The 25,692-nt window shown below is 46.3% G+C and overlaps 1 protein-coding gene across 2 annotated transcripts; it reads right to left on the reverse strand.

Annotated features, from left to right (window-relative positions):
* Positions 1-232: 232 nt before the first annotated feature.
* On the reverse strand, positions 233-16,840 carry GDNF (glial cell derived neurotrophic factor). 2 transcript variants are annotated; one of them, XM_069002167.1, is made up of 2 exons: positions 16,768-16,840; positions 233-717 (listed from the first exon to the last, which is right to left on the reverse strand). In XM_069002167.1, the coding sequence occupies exons 1-2, from the start codon at positions 16,838-16,840 to the stop codon at positions 233-235; spliced, it is 558 nt and encodes a 185-aa protein (XP_068858268.1). The 2 variants fall into 2 exon arrangements, with proteins under 2 accessions (XP_068858268.1, XP_068858267.1); XM_069002166.1 differs by having other exon boundaries at positions 16,669-16,840.
* Positions 16,841-25,692: the final 8,852 nt, after the last annotated feature.

The following is a 25,692-nucleotide window of genomic DNA, read 5'->3' on the forward strand; positions in this document are numbered from 1 at the left end:
CCATCCATCGTCATCTCCACCTGAGCTTTTATCTAAATCCCCATAGGACGTCAGAAGTCTCCATCCTTCTACTCTGCCGCATGCCTCCTTATCCCCAGGTTCTCATGGCTCCTCATTCTGTGTTCTTGGTCCTTTTTCCTCCACTTGGAGCAGACACTGCCCTGGGAACCTTGGTCCCTCTCTTTGCAGCGTAGTAGGAATGGAAAACTGGTGCCGCCTCAGCATGCAGCTGTCAGACGCATCCACACCTTTTTGCGGAATGTTTTTTCAGTATGTGGTAAACCAGGTTATCATCCAAAAAGGACAGGTCATCATCAAAGGCTGTGGGTCTGCAACAGGCTTGCCTCACTTTGTCGGTGACCAGTTTTTTCTTTTTGGTTAAGTTTTTTAAAATTTTGTCATAGGTGGTCTCAGCTGCATCACAAGATCCACTGCAATACCGGAAAATTAGCTCTTCTTTGGTTTCATATCCCAAATCCAAGTCGGTCACATTTAAATGTATTTCTGTTAAGACACATCCTCGATTTTTGCCCTTTTGATTTCTCCTTCCTTTTCTGTTGGAATTCTCTATGTTTGTGGCTGCATTTTGACGGTTTCTCTCCCTCCTAGAAAAAATTGGAGTCTGTTTATCTGGTGACCTCCTCAGTCTTTTAATAGTGGCTTGAATAAAGTCCACTACCTCATCAAACTGATCTGGATAATCCTCTGGCATATTAGCTGTTTGGGAAAGAGAGAAAAGGCTTTGTCATACATCAGTTATCATGAAGTTTGTCATTCACAGCTCAAAAATATTATGCACATGCAAGCTTTTCTGTCCATCACTTCAGAACACATGCCCAGGACCCTTAGAAATCAAGGAGAATTTGGAATGTTTTAGATAATCAATGAAACTCATTTGGGGAAAGATAAATGAGACATATTTGTATTTCTGTGGGTGTCGGCTGATGCTTGGTAGCATTTCAGTGCATTTTTAATATTGAATGAGCCCTGTGAAAACAGAGGGAAGGAAAAGTACGTCATGGTACCAATATTAGTTAATTGGTAGATGAAGCCACTGTAAAGAGGTTATACAGACTCTTCCCAGCAAAGCAGCAATAGGAAGAGGTTTCTTTAAAGCAATTTTGTGATTGTAATTGTTAATTATTTTCTTTTCACACCAGCAGCTGTTAGTATTGCCAAAGCCACCTATCAATAAGGTTTTTGGGCATGACAGAAGGAGGATTTCCTGGGGTACCAGGCTGAGATATTATTTCTGGCTGAATGCCTGGGTTTTTAATGCTTCTGGGGGTAATTATTTTCATAGCTTTTGAAAAATTTCTCATGTGTTTTGTATCACAAGATGCTGATTAGACTAGATGCTGAATAGAAATAGGTCAGAATAGAAGTATTATGTTAATGGGCAATAGAAATATTATTAATGCATTTTACTTTCAAGAAAATATAATTTTTAATCTATTTAATTTATCACCTGATATATATTCTATCATTGATAAATTATTCAAGTAAATTATATGATGAAATCAAAGAAGTGTTTTGATACTAACAGAATGAACCTCTTCGAGAAGGGTGAAATTAAATGTGTTCTGAAATAGTCCTAAATTTTGCCATTTCTTCATGATTTAGGAAAAAAATTGCATTTTGAAATCCTTAAATTTCCCATGGACTAAATCCCTCAGAATTACCTGCTTTAGTGAACACAGAGAACTAAAGGGGGTCAGGCTGTCAGGACCCTGTGTGTAGGTGCCCTTACACCACATTATTAATGACTGTATCTTAAACATAAAAACTACATTGCAATATTGAGGGGGTTTTTTGTATTAATTGTGCCAAAAATTAAGAGTTCTTCCTTTTCAGTAAGTCCTAAGAGAATGCTTCTTTCTGTACTTAACTCCTAACAACCTAACTTGTAACAGACCAGTGTCACCCCAGCCCTGTGCATGTGGGAAATCCATCTCCAATACTGCTACAAATATTGCAGGAACAGCAAACCTTGGGAAAGGCAATATCCAGTGCAGTGCACCCGGTCAGAGGCTGGTACCTTCAGTAAGCAACAGAGGCTCCCACCCAGTGAGGTGCTGAGATAGGAACATCTCCTTAGGCAAAGGCTCAGCAACACATTTCCCTAAGGATCACAGTAAGATAGGAATCCCAGTGGGAGACCAGGCAGCACAGGTACCCAGCTCACACAGGGTAGCATGGACTCTGTTAACAGGCGAGAGGAAGGCATGAGGCTGTCCCTCACTGCTTAACAAGAGTGCACACTCATATCCTCAGTAGAAGCACCAAATACAGAGGAGATGGGGGTCAGCAGAATCCTAACTCTGTCAGTACAAAAACCTGCTGAAACAGAGTGCATCTGCATATAAGGAGGAACAGGGACTGCTGCCACATCCTAGAGGCCTCCCTCCAAGACAAAACAGTGATGGATCAGAAGTATGTATTTTTTGGTGGATCGATCCAGCAAAAAAGGTTACACTGGTGAAAGAGTAGTGGAGGCTGGAAATCTTGTACCTCCATATAATGAGGGTGATACGAGGCAAGCAGGATGCCATAAACTGTAGAGTTTGGATACGAAAAAAGTGAATTACACTTTGTTTTACAGATATCCATGCTAAAAACAACAATGTCACAGACCAGTGACTGTCAAAGACATGAAGGAAGGTTGGCTGCTATCTATACAGCTATGTGGAACCTGAACAAGGCAGGACCCTGCACCCAGCCCCATATTCCTGTGATACCAAAGGTCAGTACACCTTTCTTTCACTCCTCTGTCTCTGTAGCAGAGATACCCACTGCGAGCCATACCTGCTGGAGGGGGCTGCTAGGATGGTACATCCTTTGGATGTACCACCCAGCCCTGTTGAAGAACAGGCTGGTCTGCCTACTCCATACAAATATTGCTCTACTGAGCAAGAACCAGGTCCAGGCAATAGGTGGGCTCTGTTCCTTTAAAGCAACAAGGGCTAGACACGTTTCTAGATTCAGTTAAAAAAGATGACCCACATGGAGCTCACATAACCCCCATTGCTGAAGTATAAACTTGGCCCTGACACAGACAGAAAGTAGTTGGCAGATTGGTTTGGGACTGAGTAGTTTCTAGATTTCTTACACAGAAACTAGGTTTCTTAGTCTATAACCAAATTAGAGAAGGATGTAGCCCTTAGGAGATGGCTCTAGAAGTTCCATTCTCCATTCTGACCTTCAGCTTCCCCCGCCGACATACTACTGTGACTACCCCAACCCACACCTCTTTCATGTATTCCTAGTCCAACCTTCGTACCAACATTATGATGCAATGAGACCCTGGCTATGGAGAGTGAAACACAACCATAGGGAAACATATGACGTCTTAACAAAATTAATGCAGTGATCAAACATCAGGAAGGGGACAGGAGACAGTTACAGGGAAAGCCAACCTATATGTAGAGATTCTTGTTTGCAGCCTTCAGCCTCGTACTTATCTCAAGCCTGGTACACTGCCAGCGCAGTGAGAGTGTAAGTGTCCCTGTCCTAAGAAGGGAGAAACAAAACCGTGGATTCCCTGAAGAGATAACAATTCAAGTGGGCACATCATTTTTAAATGGCTTGCAACTGAGGGGCAAAAATACTCTCTGCCCCTGTGAGAGTGCTACATGCAGGAGTCTACTTTGGCTAAATACCAATCAGACAGCTACAGGGTTCAAGCATTGTTCTGCCAACTATAACCTGGAGGGTCATAGATAAGAGGAGGGCAGGCCCACGTGGTGGGCGTGTCCCTGCTAAAAGCAGACGCTGAGGTCTATCCTGCTTCATGTATGATTCCTACCCCAGCCGCACCAGGGCAGGTTATGCCACTGAGAGCCTTCTGTGCTGCACATGGCCTGTGAGATTTCAGGTTGAGGAAACACACCACTGAAGAGGCCCATGCAATGCTGCTGATGCAGACGTGCTGTCAACCCTGCAGAAGGTGGGAGCAGCAGGGCAAAAAGTAGATCAAGTAATCAGACCAACAGCATATCCAAATAGAAAAGTCCTACCTACACACACAGACTAGCTGCACCCGGAAAATGGGGCCACTAGCAGCATGACTGATCCTGCTAATCTCACTAAGGCTCTAACACGAACTGTGCAAGAAGTTTTCCAACTGTCTAATGGACCTGGGGATCCCTGCTCTGTTCATCACCTACTGTGGCACCAGGATATTCTTGGGAAATTCACTGGGAGGAATGCCAGCACTATCAGTAAGGTGAATTCTAATTTCCTGTCTCCAGCGTGGAGTTCCCCTTCAGCCAGGGAATTGGAAACTATCCCTTGCAGACATCCAAATCTACCAATAAGACTCCTGCAGTGATCCCCGATATCTGGAGATTACATCACATGAGGAGATAAAAGGCATGTGGATGATAATAGGAAACTGGTGGAAAGAGTGGTCACAGAGCTTCCCTTGACAAAATGTGCTCTTGATCCTGGTCGGTATCTGCCTACCTAAAATACATGTGCTGTTACAGGCTATATGGGTACACCAATTAACATGATGGCAGCTGCATTACTGGACTACTCAGTAACACCTTGCAAGTTTCTGTAAGCAACACTCCCCTCTGCCTGTGGATCCCCAAACTGGTCATAAGCAGGGCAGCAATGTTCTTTTGGCAGCTTCCAATGCACTGCCAAGGTATCCCAAGTTTGCTTCCATAATTTAACAGTTTTAGGGATAGCTCCAATCCCTGCACTCAGCCAATTTTCTGCTGCTTGATGGATTAGATTAGAGCCATCGGTGTGACTGCAAGCAGTCTCTAGGAATGTGGGTCACAGGGGTCTGGAGGAAAGATTAACAACCAGCAGTGAAGGGAGGCTTGTCACCTTGTGCTGAGATGCCGTCATGACTCAGTAGGGATATTCAGCTGTCCAATAAGTATGGGTGTGAAAACCTAGAGCCTTAAACAAAATGCTACAAAAAACTGCTGAAATAGGACCCAGAGCAATCAAGTGGAAACACCAGCACTGACACCAGGCATGATGGGTTGAAACAAGGCACTAGAGGTAAGTGCTGAGGAAGCTACCACCAGACATCATACATGAATGAGCAATAACCACTGACCAAGCACTAAAGTCTGTAAAAAGATAATAGACAGAAGGGAAGGTGGAGAAGACTGACTGCAGGATGTCCCCATCCTGATAGGCACTTGGTAGATGTGCTCCAGGGATGCTGAGACTTCTCTGCACCACAGACACCACATGCTGAGCACTTGTTTGGTCCCTGCTCGGTTGTAAGTTCTGTTGGGGACAACTGGGGTGCTGAGCTGAGCTGTGGCCAGGGAACATCACCACATTCATAGGGGCTGCCTTAGCATGGAGACATGGTTTGTAAACTGAATAAAGCCCGTTGATAGAGGTGTACTTTGTTACCCTTCTGTCTGCAACATTGTTGAGAAAATGTTTATAGTCTCACAGCATCTTTGCTTATCTCATACTGCATGGACTGTGCTGACTTGATTGTGCAGCAGACAGTTTGCTGGGGGGATTTCACACCCCTGGGAGAAGCAGATACACATTTTGCATGTGTGTGTATGTGTGCTTCATTTACACATACACAGACACAAATACGACTAATTATACACACACACACACACAGTTTTTCAAAACAAACTAGTTTACTGAAAACACTTGCCTTCTGGTGGGAAAGCTGAGAGAACAAACACATGACAGATGCCTGTCATGTTGTGCAATGTGCCAGCAGAAAATGGTTGGATACTGTGGCATTAAAGCAGCAAAGATCTCTGAGCAATAGTTCCTGGTCCCAAGCCCCAGGGTGTAAAGGAACTAGAATTTAAAAACTGAAAGACATCCAGGACAGTACAGGACAGGATGGGACAGGATAGGATAGCCCAGTGCAGCATGTGTTCAATATAGGTTTGCAAAGGTTGTCTCGCACCTGTGATGCATCTCAAAACATTTGTGTTCCCCAAAGGAAAAGAACGTATGTTCTGGAAAAGTAAAATCTTCCCCCAGGGAACACAGGGTCTCTGTGTATCTTGTTCAGAGTGTGGGAGAAAGGCTCACAGACCCCACTGGGTGCATGTGATACGCTGAGCCCCACCGCTTAAACTATGGTGCTGTGATCTCTCACAAGACCGGTGTGAAGTCATGAGGTTTTGTTTGGGTTTTTTGTCACAATTCTCAAAGCTGTTTCCTGACTGTCCAGCTCCCTGAGGAAGTCCCTTGGAGGCAGTCTGTGTGCAGGCACCTGTAGGTGTTTATGCATCACCTCTGTCCAGCACCCGTCCAGCAGGAGCCTAGGGTAGGCAGCAGGGCTTATAGGAAATGCATCCACCGTAAGTGTCCTGCTCCACTCAGCTCACTCCTGCAGCTCCTTTCCATGCTCCTTCTTTCACTACTGTGCCAAGGACCTGACCACCCAGGTGGGAACAGGAAGAGCATTTTCCTATGGTTGCAACAAGAGCAAGAGTCTGTTTTCTAGGGCCAGAGAATCAAGAATGCTGGGTGTAGATGACAGTCTATGTGCTAGTCTGCCTCTGGGCACCTTCTCTGTCTCCCTTGTCCAGCTGAATAAAGGCTCTTGATTGCTGAGGATTCTCTCACATGACCAGAAAAATGAATAAAAAAGCAAAGAAGGAAAGAATGAAATGTCATGAGACAGAGAAAAATGGGAATCTAGCAGAGGGTTCAGGCTGGGAGCAGAGTTGGTGAACACCTTCACCAGAGGGAGAGAGACTAACTTAAAATACCAATTTAAAAACCAAACCAAACCAAAAAACCCAACACAAGAATATTTGCACCATCTGCTTGCTGTTTGCTTGTTTTCTGAACATTTAGGGCACAGTCAGATCACAGCTTTGACCCAGCCTCCTAGGTTTGGAACATCCCTCTGTATTGCAAACTGAAATTTTTGCCTCACTGATGTTGTCTTGAACCTGAAGTTTTGACCTGCCTGTCCCCAAGCATGGTCTCTGTCCTCTGGGCACAAGAAGAGCTGGCAGCATGTATGAGTACAGAATCCTGCAGCCAATCAGCCACGGCACTCCCCATTAGCCCCTGGAGAAATTCAGTCCCGAGTTCTGCTTTGGGCATGCAGGCAACTATGCTTTCCTACGGGCATCTTCCCCACTGCAACCCCCCAGAACCTGTCCTTGCATTTCTATTTAATTAGAGACACCACATGACACCACGACTGGGATCTGATCCCTGCACTTTTTAGAAGAATGAATTACACAGTGTTCTGATAGATTTCTACATGAAACAGGTCTAAATAGATACTCAAACCAAACTCGTCCCATTCTTGAAAAAACAGCCTCCATTTAGTAAAAATGGACAATTTTTTTCTGTCTGTTCAAATGTGATCGCAATTATATTTTGTAAATCTATTCATTTGATTTCACTATCAGCAGATTCATTTTAAAGTAGTCCCCCACATGCAATGGCAGCAACCCAGCATGGTAAAGCAAGAAATTCTCAGCTTGTACCTGACCACAAACTGATGGTTTGGATCTTCAATTTTTGAGAAAAAAATCCAGTTACTTCTTTTGGTACCTTTAAAAGACTAACTACAGTTTCTTCTGACCATGCTGTCTCTTATGGCATACAAGAAAAGCTTAAATCCTGTATATTGCAAAATAATAATTTATATAGGTGGTGATGCCTTAGGTTTTAACTTTCATACTTTTCAAATCCTGTACTGCCTAGTGTGTAACTCTGAAATTTCTTGTAGCCTGTTAACTTCTGCTCTCTCATGCTAGGTAGACATAACAAAGCCCCTCCAGGGGCTAGTTAGGCCCAAAATATATAACCCAACATCTTAAGAGGGGTCTGAGCTTGGGAAACTGCATCATTAACTGAAGCTTTAATTGAAGAATTAACCCTGATATGCAAATGAACCAAACTTATAAAAGTGTGAAGAACTCGTGACCTGCTGTCCATCCTGGGGTCCATCTTGGCAGTAGCTTCTGGCTCCCCAGGGGGTACCTTTGAAGGCCCTTCAAATAAATACCTACCTTTATTCCCTTATTCTTGTCTAGTCTCTGTTTTTAGGTGGCCTCTCAAGGCATCAGTGGGTTTTCCTTTTCTTTTTTCAACTTCATAAAACTTGACATCTTAAGTTGTTTGAAACTGTGCTTTACAGAATACCTTTCCATACTGATCTCAGAAAAATGTAATCATGTCACTGCCACATAATTTGGCACTTTACATCACCCTAAAGTGATGTAACAGAAGTCACAAAAGGTATACTAAACATTATAAAATAAGATTTTGCTTTTAGATTGTAGCTTTTTTGCATGCATTTGTGACAGTGTATAGCTATCACATCAAAATATTAGACCAGACACTTAACTAAATTATTTAACCTTAGCACAGTCTTTCAATTACAGAAGTTCAAACAGCAATATCAGGCCCTAAAGTATGAGTTCAGAGTTCTAGGGGTTTAATCCAGCTAACTGTAATGGTAAGCAGTATTTAGAAAATTTAGATCCAGATCTGCATTAGGATTAACTGGCCCCTTTTCAGAAACAGCTCTGGTACTTTAATCTGGGACCTTCATAATCAAAATATTACTTTACTTCATAATCATTATTCAATAATTATTTTTTTTTATTTAACTTGCTTTGCAGTACTGTTTTCATGTGCTCATTATAGTGGACATAGCCTATCTGAATATAGAATGCCTCCATCTCACACCACAAGGACATACTTTAGGAGAGATTTGGAACAACTTGCTTGTGGAAGTGCAATCTTATCCAGGTTAAAATTACTAACGTAATGATCATTCTGCTTTGCAAAGTGATGGGGCAGTAGCAGCTATGATGGGGATAAACCATTTGTTTAATTGAAAATGAAATATTTTGTATAAAAAGACGAAGAGTAGTATATGAAGGCATCTAAGTGAAGGTGGGTGTTAAAAATAGTTATGCTGAAATGTTTTTGGCATTTAAACAATTAAAATACCACCTCTCTGAGGCATAACTTTGCTTTCATGCCTTACATGAAAATCCATAGGACCAAGAGTGAAATGGAAACAAATTGATTGTATCCATTAGGAAATAGAGCATCAAACACACCAGAGTCAGTTTATCTTTAAATGTTTAATACAGTTCTGTATTACTTCAGTCCCAGCCCATGCTGTGGCCTCCCCTCAGACTCAGAGAGCCCTTAGAAATGGAGCCTCTCCCTGGTGTCACTTGTCTCTCATCAAGGCAAGTGCTAAATAACCCAGTGGATGATGCCAGGGCCACTCGCACCAGTCAAGTATGATGAGGCAAACCCGGCAGAAGGCCCAGGACTGACCTTCCTGGTGTTCTTGCTCCTTGTGGAGCAGTCAAGTTATGTGTTTGTAGCTCACTAGCTAACCCTGCAGTTTCCCACGTGTTGGTCATAATAACAAATCCACAGAGTCCTTTGTATTTTCACTCTGCCATGCTTGGCAGTGCCTCCCCTTCTGTACTTTGCTTGCATTCTTGCAGGAAGAAATGCTGGTTCCCAACAGAGGAAAAACGGGGAGACAATAGGGCCACCACAGTTGTTGCCAATGTGGGAAGTCCCCGAGAGCAGGGGGGAGCAGCAAGGTCAGATGAACCATGTTAAGCAGAGGAAGTTGCCTCATGAGCTGACCTGCTCACAAGAATTTCTTGTTCTTCACCCAGTCCAGGAAGGCTGCTCACAGGATCCTGCTCAATGATGGGCTGCCCTCCTCTGCCCACCCCCACCTCTGGCCTCTCTGGGGTGGGCAGAGGTGCACTAGCAGTCAAGGAGCAGAGGAGCAACAGGAGGATGTGGTCTTGCCTCTGACACAGCTTTGAATCACCAGCTCTGAGCACCATAGAGCAGATGGCTTTTCAGCAGTTACACTCAAGATTTTTTAGCAGTTCCTGCAGCTGCTGTCAGGAGCCCATCTGCACTAGGACCTTATCCTATGGGGTGGTGGGTACATCAGCACCCTCAGAGCATCCCTTCATCAGAAATTACAGCATGAAAAGAGTAAAAGGGGAAGATAGAAAAAGTGCCAGTGCCCTCCCTGAAGCCAGGAGTGGCGAAGACACGTACCTGTTGTCTCCTCCCTAAGATCTGGTACCCTTCCACATCCATACTGTGCTGTGTAAATATCCAGCTTCTCAGTAAAACCTAGGTTTACACTGAGTATTTGGTTAAGCTAGAACCTCAAATCCTGCAAGAGCCTCAGATGAGTATATATGAGCAGGACCTGAAACCTGTGATCTCTGTTAGCAAGAACACCTGCAGCCAGCTAATAGGCAAGCACACAAGTTTTAAAGGGGGAAATACTGACGGTATTTTCTTCACCATCCCTGGTGCAAAAGTGATCCAGCCCAGCCCTCTTACGACATCAGTAAAACCCCACAATGGTAACCCAGCCCCTCCTCAGTAACAGTTCACTGAAGGGAAGGAGCATGCCTAAATCAATAACATCAGCTATTACTGGGCCACCTGCACTCTTACACAGCCTCTCCCACTGGGTTTTAGGAGAGTCCCCAAGGAACAAAGACATGCAGCAAAGCAGAACGAACACACCCTAAAGAGACCCTAACCCAGTCTCTTCCCTGGGGCAGTGAACTGGCAGAGCAGTCTGGGCAAAATCTTGGCTGATGTTTCTTTGTGGCAACCTCTGCTGCTACCAGATTTGATCTGATCTATAAGTAACACATGATCTTTTACTGTTGCCTTTCCCTACCTTCAATTCAATGAGTTTACAAAAGGAAAAATATGGAAGGTTTTCATATTGCTGGTTGAAAATTGTTATTATTATAATAATCCATCCCTGGCTCTAGGGCAGGTGCAGGTACTCCACTGCAGAAGGTCTCATGTTGGGAAGTGTGGACTGGCACCTGCCAGATAGTGCTGGCATATGCTCAGAAGAGCAAGGTCCTTCCTAACTGCTACACTGGATACTGCCTCCTTTCAGAAATTTCCCGAGTATTGACTGATTTTGCCAAAGAAATGCTTTGGATGGGAGCAGAGATAGTGCAAATGTTTGTACATAGCTTGTTATTTAAAGGGGACCAGCTTGCCTGTGAAAATGTGGCCACCAGAGAAGATTTAGCATACTGCTCTAGCACTGCCCAGTCACGACACAGGAAAACAAATACAAGGATTTCAGTGCTTGCTTCTTTTGAAGAATATCCCTATTCAATAATCTTTAAAATATTTGCATGACTCCCAAAGACTTCAAAGAAATACACCTGCAGGTTTCAGTTTAAGTGCTGTATAATACATACAGCCTAAACTTCTGCTAGGTTATACAAGTGGCTTTATTCCTTTAAAAGAATGCTGGCACATGAAATACCTCACAAAATTAATTTTAAGTCCTTGGTCTTAAAACATATTCTAACATGTAATTTGTGTCTTAATATTTTATTTGCAGCTGTCTCAAGTAAATCTTTTTGATCCTATTTTCTTTCTTTCTCTTTGTAATCAGGATTGAAATTCCAGGACCCACTGAAATCTTTCCTCTGGTTCACTTTACCAGAGGATATCACTTGATCAGAAACTGAGCTTTGTTTCATAAAAAATGACCACTCTGCAGTGCTAACCACTCTACCAACACTAATGTGTCAGTGGCCTATTTAGATGTCTGATGATCCTGAACACAAGTTTTGCTGCAGTATTTTGTATTCCTTGTTTATTTCTACTTATTAAATTACTACCTCAAAAATATGGGAATCCACAACAAATGTAGTTATGTAGGGTTTGGCCTATGTGCTACAAGTTTTATGTTGCAGTGATAGATGACTAGGCAGTGTGGGGGGGGGGGATGAAAGATGTCCATCCCTGAACATCTGCAGTTGTGGCAGGGTGGGATTTGGTGACCCAAACGACTTCTCAAAGTCTTTGTAACTTTAATTATTTTAAAACTGCTTTTTGCAGTACTAACCAGGAACAGTATAATTTACAAAGACATTACAATCTATCAGTCTGAGGATCTTCTGCTAGTGGACAAACAATGCCTCCTCCACTAAATTCAATAACAGTCTGATGAATACTTCACACAACTGAATTCTTCAGCCTTTCAAGGAATGTTTTGAAGCTCTTCATCTGCAAACCCTGAACCCAGGGATTTCTAAAATATACTGAAGAGGCTTAGGAAAGATGACCAAGAAAAGTATGTCCAGGTACATTATCTGTCAATAAGCACCTGCAAAACATTTAACAGGATCCACAGTTTCACTGGCAATTTTTTGAGCTCCCTAAACTGAAAAACAGCAAAGAAGTAAAACTTTCAGCAAAGGATAAGTCAAAATGAGAATAGAGCCTCATTATCCTGCATTTCAGAACTATCTTCCTTAAGTCACAGAATGCTCTTTGGAATATATTCAGTATTTATATGTGAAACTCCAGAGGAATTTGCTTTTAGGGCTACATGCCTCTAGACTTAACCAGATCAACCCTGTTTTCTTCTTTTTCTAGAATTTTGCCCATGAATGGACTCATCTGAATGCTTGGGATTTCTGAATACCTTGACAACCTGCTCATCCCTGTGCAAACAAACTTTAGTGCATGCATATGCTGGCTCGGGCACCCAGGCACACTCGACCTGACACTGGCAGGATGCAACAGCTGTGCTGGATGCATTGGCTGTGCTGGGTACACAGGGATCAGATGATGCAGGGTGGCACCTGCTCGGTGTGGCTGACACCTCCGGGATGCATTCTTTGTTATGGGTTTACTGTGCAGGGCAGGCCACCTATGCAGCTTCTGGGTGTCTTAGGCTAAAGCACATATGCCACACTGTAGTTGTGCTGAGCAGCAAAGCCTGGACAGAAACATGAGAGTTGTAGTTCATAACACTGAATGGGCCTAATAAATATTGTAGGGAACGAAATGCATTCCGTTGGAAGCATAATTAAATACTGTTTTTGCCATAAAGAGCCCTACAACATCACTATTTTTTCTAGATACTTTCTGTATTAGTTGATAAAATTGCAGCAAAAAGCAGTAACTTTACATCAAATACCTCTTAGCAGGGGTAAGAAGAATTTTTAACAGAGGTATAATACACACATACCATGGTGTGTCACAGCATGTACCAAAGGAGCTCCAACCATTAATGACCATTCAGTAGCGGTAGAGTAACTCAGACACCATGATGCAAAAACCCCACCTTTTCCTCTTGCTAGGAGGGAAAATCCCATGGTGAGATGTTTCATTTAATTCTACCTGCTTACCACTCATTCTTAGCAAACGTTCTCATTTGATCAAGAGAATACATATCATGTCATGAATTTTAGGACACTCCAGTCCTCACGTACCTGTTGATTATGTGCATCCAACAGCAAGCAGTTACAAGAGGTATTTGCTGGGGACTGTGTATAAGGCAAACAAGCATTTAGCTCCCTCTGCACTGTCATGCTTCTGAGGCTGCTGACTTAGTATTTAGTTTATAATAATTTGATTTATATTTGTTCTACTTGCATTTGATATTTAAGCTAATAGTGTTCTTCCCCAGAGGATTGTAGCATAAGGGAAACAAAGAAATGGTTACAAACTCTACTTTTTTTTTTTTTTTGTGAGTGTGAAATAAGCTATCCCACGAATATTGATGAAAAACACCTACAAATACTGGATTCATCTCCAATGCACTACATTTGTGGTGGATACTCCAGCCTCCAGTCCAATTAAAAATGCAGAAGATTGCAATTGCTAGCACCCTCTGCCATCTCTAATTACTGCCCTGAACAGCAAAGGTCAGCACATTACACCTGATCAGCCCACGAGGTTAGAACCCTGCCTGGAGCCTGGAATGAAGGAAGATTTCAAGCCAACCTGAAAGGGATGGGGTAACATCAGGTGACCTCAGAGCACTTTGCAGAGAAAGCAATCCCATCAAATGAAAATGCAAAAAGGTGTCAAGGGCCTGGGAAACAGATCTGTGCTCCACCAAGCTGTTTGGCCTGCCCTTAGGAGTGGACTTGATCTCACAATCCTACTAAGACCTGATGCAAGTGGTGTGTGGGAGACCCAAATTCTCTGTGGGCACCTTGGAGCAAAATGGCTACTCCCCACTCAGTCTTCACATGGATTGCTTTAGGGGACAGCAGTGCACCTCTCTCTGAATGCACGCAGCACCCAGTCCTGCTCAGGGCCCACACACTGCCCCATGCATATGAGGCAACAGAGGTGATGATGGTGCTCCCACCTCTTTGTGAGCTGTCTCCTGCAAAAGCCTTTAGCAAAGCAGTTGACCAACAGCATCCACAGAGATATGAATACATGGTAGGTTCACCAGCAGACAGCCAGGGAGCTGTAAGCACACCTCCATGCTCGTGCTACATTGTGCTCTGATGGTGACAGAAACCTCCAAGTGGACAGGGAAATCTACATGGTGTAGATACTGATTCCTCTTGTGTACTTGGTTCTTTGTCTTTCCTGTGCTGAAGGGTGCATGCCACCAAATTGTAAGTGGAGAGAACAAATATGTCAAAGATACTGATGGGAGTGACTTGAGCAAAGTGCTGCTGCAGCAGGAAGGCAGCAATGTGCCTGGGTAGGATCAGCCTCATAGCCTGTTTGCAGACTGTTCTCCACACACTTTTAAATCAACTACAAACAGTATAAAAGTGGATCAAAGTATTTCACTGCTCTCTTGCAGTCACCTTTCTGCAGGTCTCCCCTGACTCATCTGAGTTGGCAACATAGGGAAGCGTTTCTAACTTTCAGGCTCAGTTGTTTTGTTAGCTGCTGCCATACAAAGATGACAGGAACATGCTGGGTTTTCCTTTATTTCTGACATGGAGAACAGCACTGCTTCCTTTCCCCTTGCAGCCAGGCCCATCTGTTTGTGATACACAGGGTTAAGAGATTGAGACCAAACTATCAGCCCTTTCTCAAATGGCTATCCTGGGAAATAACCAGTGACCTAGCTGTGCATGGCTAAGACTATGCCTTACCCTGGAAACAAAGATAATATTGATACTAACACAGCCCAGGTAAAACATAGGTTGTCTTTCTTCCTGTTTCTTGTTTACCCAATCCACAGGAAAGGAAAAAAAAAGAGACAATGATGAGAAGTTTTAAATACTAGGAACTGAGAGAATCACTACTGCTGCCTGTCCCCTTGAGCTGCAGAGGAATCAGCCCACCAGGGACCATATTCCCAGAAGGTAGTTTCATGATAAAAGCTGGCATCATACAAATACTATCACTCTGGAAAGATGGAGCATTAATGGTCTCCCACTCTGTAGCTTCTGCCAGAGCTACAAACTGACTGATACGGCTTTCCCCCTAATGCTCTTACTGCCACCAGCACCTCAGCAAGCCTGTACGGAGGGGAAGAACACAGTGGCCTGAAAAGCTGGTCACTACCTTTTGTAGGACAGCACTTATCCGCCACATGGCTCACCATGGAGAAGATCACCATGTGTGATAAACCCATGATCCTGGCAGGCTGGAGTCCTGTTAGGAAACACTTTTGGCCAACCTCCCTGTGTGGACGGCCTGAAAGGATGTCAGGGTCTGCCAGTCTGTGAGCAGCAGGAGCCCAGGCTGGGATATGTGGAGGCAGAAGCCTAGGCAAGATTCCAACACTAGCAAGAGAAGGAAAGAGAGAAGACTAAATGGGAAAAGACATAGATGTGTGTGTGTGTGTGTAAGAGTATTTGGGAGGGGTCAAAGTGAAGTCATGGCACATAATTCCATGCTTGGTTCCTCCACGCTGCGTTAGCCTGGCTGCTCCCAGAGAAACCAGAGCGCGGATGCCCGTGACTGGAGCTGTGGCAGGCGCAGGGAAAGGACATGCCTCCAGAAAAGGAGATAGAAATGAATCCCAATTACTGGATACTGTCTGCATCCTGTAACGAGCTAAACAGAGAGGGCTGAGCAAGGGCAAAAGAAGCAACCTTCAAACTGTGTCAGCGCCTCTGCTAAGTGAACGTCTCCACTATTCATGTGAGTATTCTGCCACTTCTTACTGCGTCATATTACCTCTCTCTTTAAAAAGCCACCAGAGTTAACATAACACTCACATACCACTGTAAAAATCCTGTACCTGCTGTTGTAGGTACAGGACCTATTATTAGCAAGGCATTATTATCTGCCATTTGGATTGCAAACTGTCTTACTGTGAGCTAGTTCATGTGGATTTCTCTGCATCAAGCTCCTAACCCTGCCGCAGCTACTCTTCTGTAAATTTCCATGCGGACACACTAATTTCGAGATCAGAATCCAAGGAGGATTTAATGAAGCTCAGCAGTACTCCAGGATGTGTACAGTGCCTCCCATCACGGAGCCAAGCCTCCATCAGGACTTGCGCCCACTACAGGCAGTGAATAATTGCATTGGCAGGTCTGAGCAGGGAGCGGAGGCTGAGGCAGTGGGGAAGGACTTTCAGTGCCTGCGCTGTGAGGTGTGTGAACCAGATCCTCCTCTTGGCTCCTCTGCATACAACAAACTTTCCCAGCTCCTCATGTTTTTCAACCAGAGGGATCTTAAGGCTACCAAGAAGGCAGGGCTGGAGTGGGCAGGGGTCATTGCCACTGCAATTGTCAATGCCAAGCTTTGGAGAATGACTAGGTTTGGAGCTGCTTGAGCAAGACCAAAGCCAATGACACTGCCTGTGGAGAAATAGGGGCACAAAGTGGGGGCATCCTTTCCTCATCCTGATGCCCGAGCAAAGGGAAAGCAGGTTTAGCAAGACAGACAGCAGTTGCTACAAAGGGGAATGTTTCTTACAGTCACTGTGCACAGCATAGGGAGGCAGCAGGCTGATGGGGGAGAGATCATCTTCAGGTCCCTCTACCACTGAAGGGGACCCCTTGGGAGGCGTCTTACCGGTGGGCAGGGGCAAGGTGGAGACCGTGTTGAGCAGCACCACGCAGACAGCCACAACATCCCATAACTTCATCTTAGATCTCCTTCCAACACGGGCCCCTGGCAGATAGGAGAGGCAGGGTTAGCTCCCAGCTGCTGTGCTCCCCCCGTCCTGCCCCAACCCTGCCAGCCCTGAGAAAAAGCCGAGCAGTCTCGCACCCCAGATCAGCCTGGTTCACCCGGGCCAGGCCTGAGGACACAGAGGATGGAGCAACAACCTGTTCCCAGCGCAGGCAGAGAGAGTAAGGTGGGCTCCCCCCAGCAAGTGAGTGGTGTGGGAGAGGGAGGCACAGGATGGCCTCCAGTCCCTCTGTGCCTGAGAAAGCTGCATTGGGGAATGCAGGCATGCAGGTCCCAGAAGTCTGTTTCTAGGGACGTGGGACTGTGACCATGTCCCTGTGTTCACTGGCAGGCGGGTCACCTTGTGCTTCTCCAGCACTTGTTCCTGGGCTGGACCGGGGAGGACTGGGCTGATCTTGGGTGCTGGTCTGCGCGGATTTGATCTGCTACAAGCAAACCTTCATTTCCCTTTCCCTTTCCCTCTCTTCCCCTTCCCTTTCTCTTGCCTCTTTCCTTTCCCTTTTCCATCTTTCTTTTCCCCTTTCTTCTTCCCCCCACTCTTTCCCTTCCCCTATCCAGTCCTCTCTTTCATTTTAATTTTCTCTCTCCTTTTATCTTACCTTTTGTCTTTGTCACCTTTTTTTCCCTTATATTCTTCCTTTTTCCCATTCTTCTCCCTTTCACTATTGTCTTCCTCTTTCCCTTTCCCCTTGCTTCAAGATTTCCTTTTTCCTTCCCTTTTCTCCTTCCACTTTCATTTTCCCTTTCCTCTTTGTTTCCATCTCCCTTTAATCTTCCTCTTCTTTTTCCTTCTCTTCCCTTCTTCCTTGTATTCTTCTCCTCCCCTACTCGCTCTTTCATTCTCTTTATCTTTTTTCACCGATCCTCCGTTTTCTCCCTTTCCTTCTCCCCTTCCCTTCCCTTGTCCCTTTTTCTTTTCTCCTCCTCGTTTCCCGGCCGCCCTGCCCGAGGTCTGCCACGGCACGTACCCGCTGCCCTCTGCACTCCGCCCCGGGGTAACAGCTGCCCCCAGCCCGGTTCGGCTTGGCCCGGTGGCGGCACAGGGCAGCGTCCGGCCCGGGAGGCGCAGCCCCGCCGGGGGGACCCGCGGAGATCCCGGTCCAGCGGCGGGGCTTAGGGCGCGGCTGCCGCTCGGTGCGCGCTTTCTCCGCCGGCCGCTGCCTTCGCACCTCGTCGTGTTCGGGGAGCTGCGGGGTGCCCCCGGAGACAGTGCCCGCCCGCCCCGCCCTCCCGTCCGCGCACCCATCCTCGCCCTCACCTCTGAGCTGGTCTCGTCGGACCCGAGATGGACATTAACGCCGTGGAGTCGACCGGCCGGACGGGCGATGCATGTGGGCAGGTCGGGGTCCGACCGCCGGCACCCTCTTTGCGCAAAGGAGGGGGGAAGGGGGAGACACGTATGGAGGAGGGGGTGTAAGGTCGCAGGTCTGGATGGAGGCAGCGGGGAGCCGCCAGCCCAGTCCCCGGCGGCGTCCCCCGCCGCCGCCGCAGGTGCTGTGCCCACGGCAGGAGCGGCGCCGCGGGGGTCTCTGCCAGCCCCGGCCCCGGAGCCGCGCTCAGCAGCGGCGGGAGCGGCCCGAGCCGCGGGGAGCGCCGCCTGGCAGCGGGAGCTGGCGCTGGGTGCTGCGCTTGGGACCCTGCCTGGAAATCTGAGAAAGACACTCCATCAACAACTGCGGGGAGTCAGATGAAGACATCAGCGCTCCTGTAACGCCAGCTGGTCCAGCACTGCCGGGAGCCGCGCACCGCTCGGACACGCACACCACGGCGGGAAAAAAAAAAAAAAAAAAAAAAAAAAAAAAGAATACCACGAAAAAACCCCACCCCAGCGGAGGAAGGAAGGGGAAAACGATTAAAAAAAAAAAAAAAAATCTAACCACCCCCCCTCAGCCTGCTGTGAGAATCAGAGGCCGGCACTGGGATTTGTGCAGCAGCAGCAGCCGGGCAGCAGCAGCAGCAGTGAGGCTTCCTCCTCCAGAGCGGGGTCCCGTCGCGGCGAAAGCTTAGATCCAAGCGGGAGCGCGGCGGGAAGCTGGGCCGGTGTCGGGAGCGCCCGCTCCGGCTGGGCCTGGGCGGGCCGGGCTCCCCGGGGGCCGGCGGGGCTGGGTGGGGGTGCGGGGCTGGGCAAGGCGCGGGGGGCGCCGCACCCGCGGACGGCGTGAGCGCGGAGCCGGACGTGCGGACGCGGGGGCTTTGCCAGGGCGACTCGGCGCCGCAGATGGATTTATAGGGCCCTTTGGCAGTGACGCGCCCTCCGCTGATTCGCTTTCAGACCCAAACACACGCTGCCCCCCGCACCGGACCCCGCGGAGCCTCCAAATATCTGCCGGCTGAAGTCACCGGCCCGACATACCGTGGGCTGCGCGGCCGCCGGCGCAGCCCCGCGGCACCCGCTGGCCCTGCGGCGGCGGCGGGGCCAGGCCGGGGTAACCCAACACCGCGTCTGTCCCCAGCGCCGCTCGCCGCGCTCCCGCGGACGGACGGACTGACGGACCGACCGACGGCTGGCGGCGGCGGGGAGGCCGCGCCCTCCTCGCCCCTCGCCGGCCGCAGGTGTCGCCGCCGCCGCGGGTCCCCCGCGGAAGTCGCAGTGCGGGGTGCGGAACCTCCGCGCAGCCCGGCCCTGCGCGGGGGGCGGCGGTTTGACTCGGCGAAGGCCGCGGCAAAGCCGCTGTAAACAGTGTCGACTTTCAGCCCTGCGCCGTGTATTTATGACTCACGCAGTTGTCCGGAGGTATGAGATCCTCATGTCGCCGGTGCTGCGGAATTAGCGCGGCGCAGCCCGGGCGGGCGGCTGGGCAGCGCAGGCTTTGCGCGGCCGGTCGGGAGATCGCTCCCTCAGCCTCGCGGGGCTTGTCTTTTAAAATAGTCTTTGCTTCTGGATATTTATTTTTTGTGGGGGGAAGGCACTCGTGTATGGGATGGAGCAGCGAAACCCCAGGAGACCATCGGTCCCGGAGCCCCTGCGCCGGCACAGCGCCGAGCACCGGAGCTGCGGAACGGAGGGATCCGCGCTGAGCATGGCCGGCCCGGCCCGGGCCGCCCGCAAAGATGACACCTGTCTGCGGGTTTGTTTCGTACGATCTCTGCCCCAGGTGTGCATATGTGTGTGGTTATGGCTGTATACGTGTGCGCACCGGCTCGTCTCTCTCTCCCGTGAAAGAGGAGCAGCCCCCAAGCAGTCCCTCCAGTGACCGCTGCCCGTCCCGGACCCCGCGGGCACGGCTGCCTGATGCAGCGACGGCGGCCAGAGCTGCACCCCCGGGCGGGGGGTGGTCCGGCAGGGCGGAGAAAGAGGGGAAAGAGGCGCCGAGCCCCGTCCGAACACTGCCACCGTCAGGGCTGCCTATCCCCGACTCTGCCCAATCTCTGCGCCACCTCGTCTGCTGTATACCACTTTCCTTCTCCTTCCTCCTTTCCCCTACCCTCCCCTCTTCCCACTCCCCCGTTTAAGTCCCAGGCCCTGCAGGGAGAGGATGCAGGAGGCAAGTGGGACCAGCTCCTGCTGCATGCCCTAGGCTTTGTGCACAGCCCATCCTGCAACACTTGCACTCTCTCTGCACCCCTTGGCTAGGAAGTAGGGTGAGAACCTTGCATGTAGACTCCAGAGCCAGGTGTGTGCACACCAACAACACTTGTGTGCTCTTCATCAGTCTGAAATCTGCATAACCCTCCAAGCTCTCAGTTGTGAAGGAGATCTCAGGCCAGGGGCTGTAGCACAGTAGAGGGGGGCACAATCACCTTACTAGATGGAATGAGAATGAGAATCAATATCTGTGCCTTCCATGGGACTAGTGAGGGTTTTTGAGATGTTTATTGGAAATTTGGAGGGGTCTCCTAAATGTCATCTGGATGGGCTGCCAGGATGCCATTTCTGCAGGAGGCATCTTCTAAATTTCCATTGGATGACAAGATGGAGAGACGAGCGCGAAACTCCTTGTGAAGCCTTTTGGGCAGCATGGCTTTTCCATCACTGCAGTCATCTGCCTAGTAAGGGGAAATTTCACAACTATCTTCCACTAAATGAGGCATTTGTGATGAAGTGGTCAGCCTTTCTTGGGACCATTTCCCTGTCTCTGCAGGAGCAACAGATTTGTGACTCAGAAATAATGTCTGAAAGAATTACTTTATTCGATTTTTCTTTAACTTCAGACTATTTCTTTTCCTACTGTGGCATCTGAAAAAAGAGTAATTTGCACGAAAGACAATTCTTCTAAGTACAGGAGAGTAAAATATTCCCCGAAGTTATCTACTTTATAAATATTAAACAGTATTATACATAAATGTAAATGTTCACTTTAAAGTCATCTTAACTTCTTTCAGTACAGACAATCCAGTGATAGACACCTGGAATAAAAGTTTCTGAATTACAGCCTCTTTGCAGGCAACAAGTGGGACAATGACAGATCAATCTGTTGAAAAGAAACAGGGTATATGATATCTGTACAATAAAGACACAGGCATCTGATAAATGCATCTTTTTATATATATGTGCACACCAGAAGGGGACAGGAGAAGGCATTACAAGAAGGAGTGTTTGGTTTGGCTCTGCGATACTGTTCAGGTTGAGCTACCGCTGTCACAAAATTATTTACGTGTAGTTGTGAGATGGGCGATGGATGCAAGTGCTGTGTGCACCAAGTGCTCTGTGCGCAAAAGGTCATTCCTGGCTCAAACACTGAGCAGAGCAGAGGAATGGATACAACGTGGTGCCTCCATTAAAGGTTGGGGACCAGGACACGCTGAAATGAATGCCTTGGTTACACTGTTTATGGTGACACAGAGTACTAGCATTTTATGTGCAAGATCATTAACTAAAACTTTACTGCACATATTGGACAAAACGAGCTCAACATATTATTCTTTTGCATGGTTTTTGCTAGTGCAAAGCCACTAATTTTCTTTAAATAACATAGGTAATGAAGCCAAGACAGAGATTGTCCATCTATAATACTGGAGGAGTTTATTTTTCCTTGCTATTAAAAGCTGCTGAAAGCCCATTTTTTAGTTTATGTGTTATTTAGCTCACATGAACCAGAGTGAAAGGAAATGTTAGGCAGATGTCTTAGTTGCAGTAATAGGATGGTTGAAATAAATGGAGGGCAAACCTGCTAGTTCTTAATCACAAAATAATGTACCTGCCTCTCCCTGTGCTGCCAGTGCAAATCTCTTGGTAAGGAGGGTTACTGAGAGCCCTGTGCACTCATGGAAAGTAAAGTAGCTGCTGAAAGATTTCCATAGTTCTATTAAAAGCTAACAAAAGCTACAAAAACTTCAGAATTGATTACATTTTTCTATACAGATCATGAAAGTGTTTCAGAGCTGCTTGAAATAAAACTCCTTTCGGTGAAGAAAAAAAAAAAATGTCTGCTGTCAGGAAAAAAAACAGGAAGAGAAAAATGACCCATTCAGACCTAAATAAAGTGTGTCTTTACATTGTAAAGGTTGGCTCTTTTAAAACAAGCTAAAAAGCTGCTTGACATTATGCAGTATGTTCTCATTTTTTGTTTATATGTGTCAACATGATGTATAGATCTCTTAAGATGTCAAGCGCTCCATACTGTAATTTCTAAGTTACCTTTGAAATCTGAAACATTATTTCCTAGTCACAGTATGACTGTTCAGGCAGTAAGTGGTGATTTCTTTGGTATTAGTAATAGAGGAGACCATGCTGTTGAAGCAAGTGCCCTTGGAAGTCATCTGAGTACCAGGAATATGCACCAAGCGGCTGCATGCCTGGGGAAGCAGCTGTGTTTTGGGCCACAGCTGCCTGCTCCTGTGTGTGATGTCAAATGCCCTTGGTCATCCCTAGACTCGCAGGAGATCCCTGCAGCATTCAGCCATTGCATGAAACAGCTTTGAGCACTCATTTCCTTTCTTTATTTAAGATGATTAAAGTCTGTTGGGAATTCATTGTTCTGGGGACATGGGTGGCTGTTCTGCTCTGCACTGACATCCAACACCGCACCTACCATTCCAGCATCCCATGGAATGTGTATTATCATGACTTAACTGGTGGGCAAGGGGTGAGACACTGATTTAGGTAGGAACTAGAGCGAAGATGTGGCAACTGCCTGGGTAGAGCAGGTTTGTTGGGGCCTATGAGGTGCCTACCTTGTGTTGGAGCCCTGACTACCTGCTCAAGCAATCTACTTAAAGATATCCCTAATTGCTGTGTTTATTAGAATTATTGTGAGCCAGTGCCAAGGTCTGTTCTTTAGCTTGGAGGCTAACTGCTGCCTTTTGACCACATCCTTCTCATTCCTGCCAGAGAGGGTGCCTGCAGGGCACGGCTCCTGTCCCCTGTGGACTTGTACACCCATGTGGGATGATGTTTCCTGGGACAGCATGGGTCCCAGCATGCCAGTGACTGTTCTACCAGTGTGATAGCATCAATGGTTGGGCCTGGCAGCATCCCTGCAGTGTTTATTTTCCTGGGATAGGTGCAGCCAGCGTGTCTGCACGTGCTTCAGGCAGACCTCCCAGTGCAATTGAAAAAAGTCCTTAGCAGGGGCTCTTCTCTTGCTGTGGTGGGAAAAGGGGAGAAGATACTATATTTCTAAAATTGGTGTGAGATGTGGCAGATAGGGTTTAAGAGCAACCTTCTCTCCTCTTTTGGTGGATATTTGCAGGACTTTATTGTAGACACCTACTTGGATTGTTTAACTTGTATATTTATAGGTGAAGTTTAACATGCCCTGGGGAACACTGTAAGCAAATTGTGTTTAACAGTTCATCTGGGCAGTGTCCCGTGCCCAAATTCCCCCCATAGCTGAAGTTCCTTTATTCTTTACGATCTATTTTCCAGGGAAATACCAATAGATCATGGAAAGCTTTTCTGCTAAAGCCTTTCATGTAGTAGTTCTCTAGCAGAAAGACATTCAGAGGACTAAGGAATCATGAACTCATGACCTATTCTAGTTGCATACTTCGAAGCAGAGCCTGACAAGAGAGGGTTTAAAACTTGCTAATTAACAGTAATTGTAACAGCTGTCACATGCTGCTACTGTTTTAATTGGCATTAATCACAGCTGCATCTGTATTATGCTGCCATTGGGATTCTGGTGTATTTAATCTCAGAATGTGGCACCTTCTGAGAGATTATGAGATCATAAAAGCATGGGGGCAACATATTTGTCAGGGTTGAAGGTCACTAATCTGTGCTGAAAGCAGCCAAGAGGAGCAAGCCATGCAGAGGGACAAGTGGAACAAGCAGTGACACTTTGCAAAAGTGCAGAGCTTTACTGTTTGGATTCTCTCTCCCAAGAGTTTTTTCTGTGTTTCTGAATTTGAACTCTGCTGTCAGGTGTTGGCATAAGGAAGGTCTTTTAGAAGTATTTGTTAGCTTGTAAGTTCTGCCGGGATAAGTTGTTAAAAAAACCCCTCTCAAAAACCCATAAACCAAACCCCATCAAATTTTATGAGATAAGGAGCAGAAGCTTGGTTCTTTTGGATCAACATCCATTTTAGCCTGTTACTAAGGATAAGAGGAAGCATCTAAGTAGTCCAAATGACTGTGATGCATTCAGCAGAGTATTTAGCTTTTTGCTTGTGGCAGATTTGCAGCTGTAACTGCGTTGTCCTTGTAAACCACTGCAATGTCAGATAGCAGTGGTTATCCCTAGATCTTGTGGTTAGGCAGATGTTTCTGTTAGGATGAGCAGAGACACATTGTAACTGGGGCTGGTTACAAGAACAACTGGGCTATAAATCTACAGCTTCTTGCTTATATGTACATCATGTAGAGACAATTAACTGATACTTTTTCTTCTCCTTGCAAATATGTAGTTATGGCAGTGTTTGTTTTATTTTTGTAAAAATAAAATGGTTATATTGTGTGCTGGCCACAAGCTTGTCTTGTTTCAGCATGCTGGCTTACATTGGGAAAACATCACTACTACTGAAACTAGAAGTATTTATTTGGTCTCCATGTTCAGAAAGATGCATTTATGATTATGCTTTAACAGAGCAGAAAACTTATGTCTTGTTACAAATTCAGAGAAAATAGCTCACAGGCAAAATAAGCATGACAATAATTTACAGAACTGTGAACTTACCCATACAAAAATCTTCAGCAGTTAGCAAAAAATGTTCTTAAAACTTGGGGCTATAGTCTGGGATGAAAATTCAAACTGACACATTTTATTTATACCAGGTTTCTTTTAAAATCACTCAGTAGGAACACTTTTGCCTTGTTTTTCATAAAATCCCTGCGTGAATTGTGCATAGACATCTCTCTCCGTCAGCAAGGAAAAGTGTGGGGGACTGCACCGTGATCTCTGAGCTCTCCACAGTTAGTAAGACTTGGAAATGCAATGATGTATGTGATCTTCAAAGTTCATCTGAAGCTTAGGCTTAGGATGTCAGTTCAGCATAAGAGTGAAACATTGACTTTGAGCCAAGGATGGTTAGCACACTTAGATATGTGCAAGCTTCTTGCAGAATTGGTTCCTGACTCTTTGTGTCTCAGCATGAAGTTATATTTTCACTGCTTTTGTGAATGGGAAGTGAAAAGAATAGACAGTACTAATCAGCAAACTGAAACAGAGGAATGTAGAGGTGTGTAAATGAGGGAAGGTGTGAAAGAATCCTGAGTATGATTAGTCATTTTTACTGGAAAAATATGATCAGTCCAAAACCAGTGTCAGATATGATAAAATTTGCAACAAAACCCCAAATTAAATTGTATATCTTAGGATAGTAGAATGCTACAAGGCTTCATGGGTAACTGTTCGTAAACTTTCCTAGAAGGTTTCAAAGTGTCTGCTCTCTCAGGCCTATAAAAGTAAATACAAAATCAATATT

This window comes from Aphelocoma coerulescens, assembly GCF_041296385.1.
Source record: "Aphelocoma coerulescens isolate FSJ_1873_10779 chromosome Z unlocalized genomic scaffold, UR_Acoe_1.0 ChrZ, whole genome shotgun sequence".
NCBI classification, from domain to species: domain Eukaryota; kingdom Metazoa; phylum Chordata; class Aves; order Passeriformes; family Corvidae; genus Aphelocoma; species Aphelocoma coerulescens.

Bases quoted from the DNA above. Each gene is read 5' to 3' on its own strand.
- GDNF (XM_069002166.1), bottom strand. From the start codon at position 16,840: ATGAAGTTATGGGATGTTGTGGCTGTCTGCGTGGTGCTGCTCAACACG. The intron at 718-16,668 runs GTAAGAAACATT...TTTCCCAAACAG, and splicing joins CTATGCTGTGCACAGTGACT to CTAATATGCCAGAGGATTAT.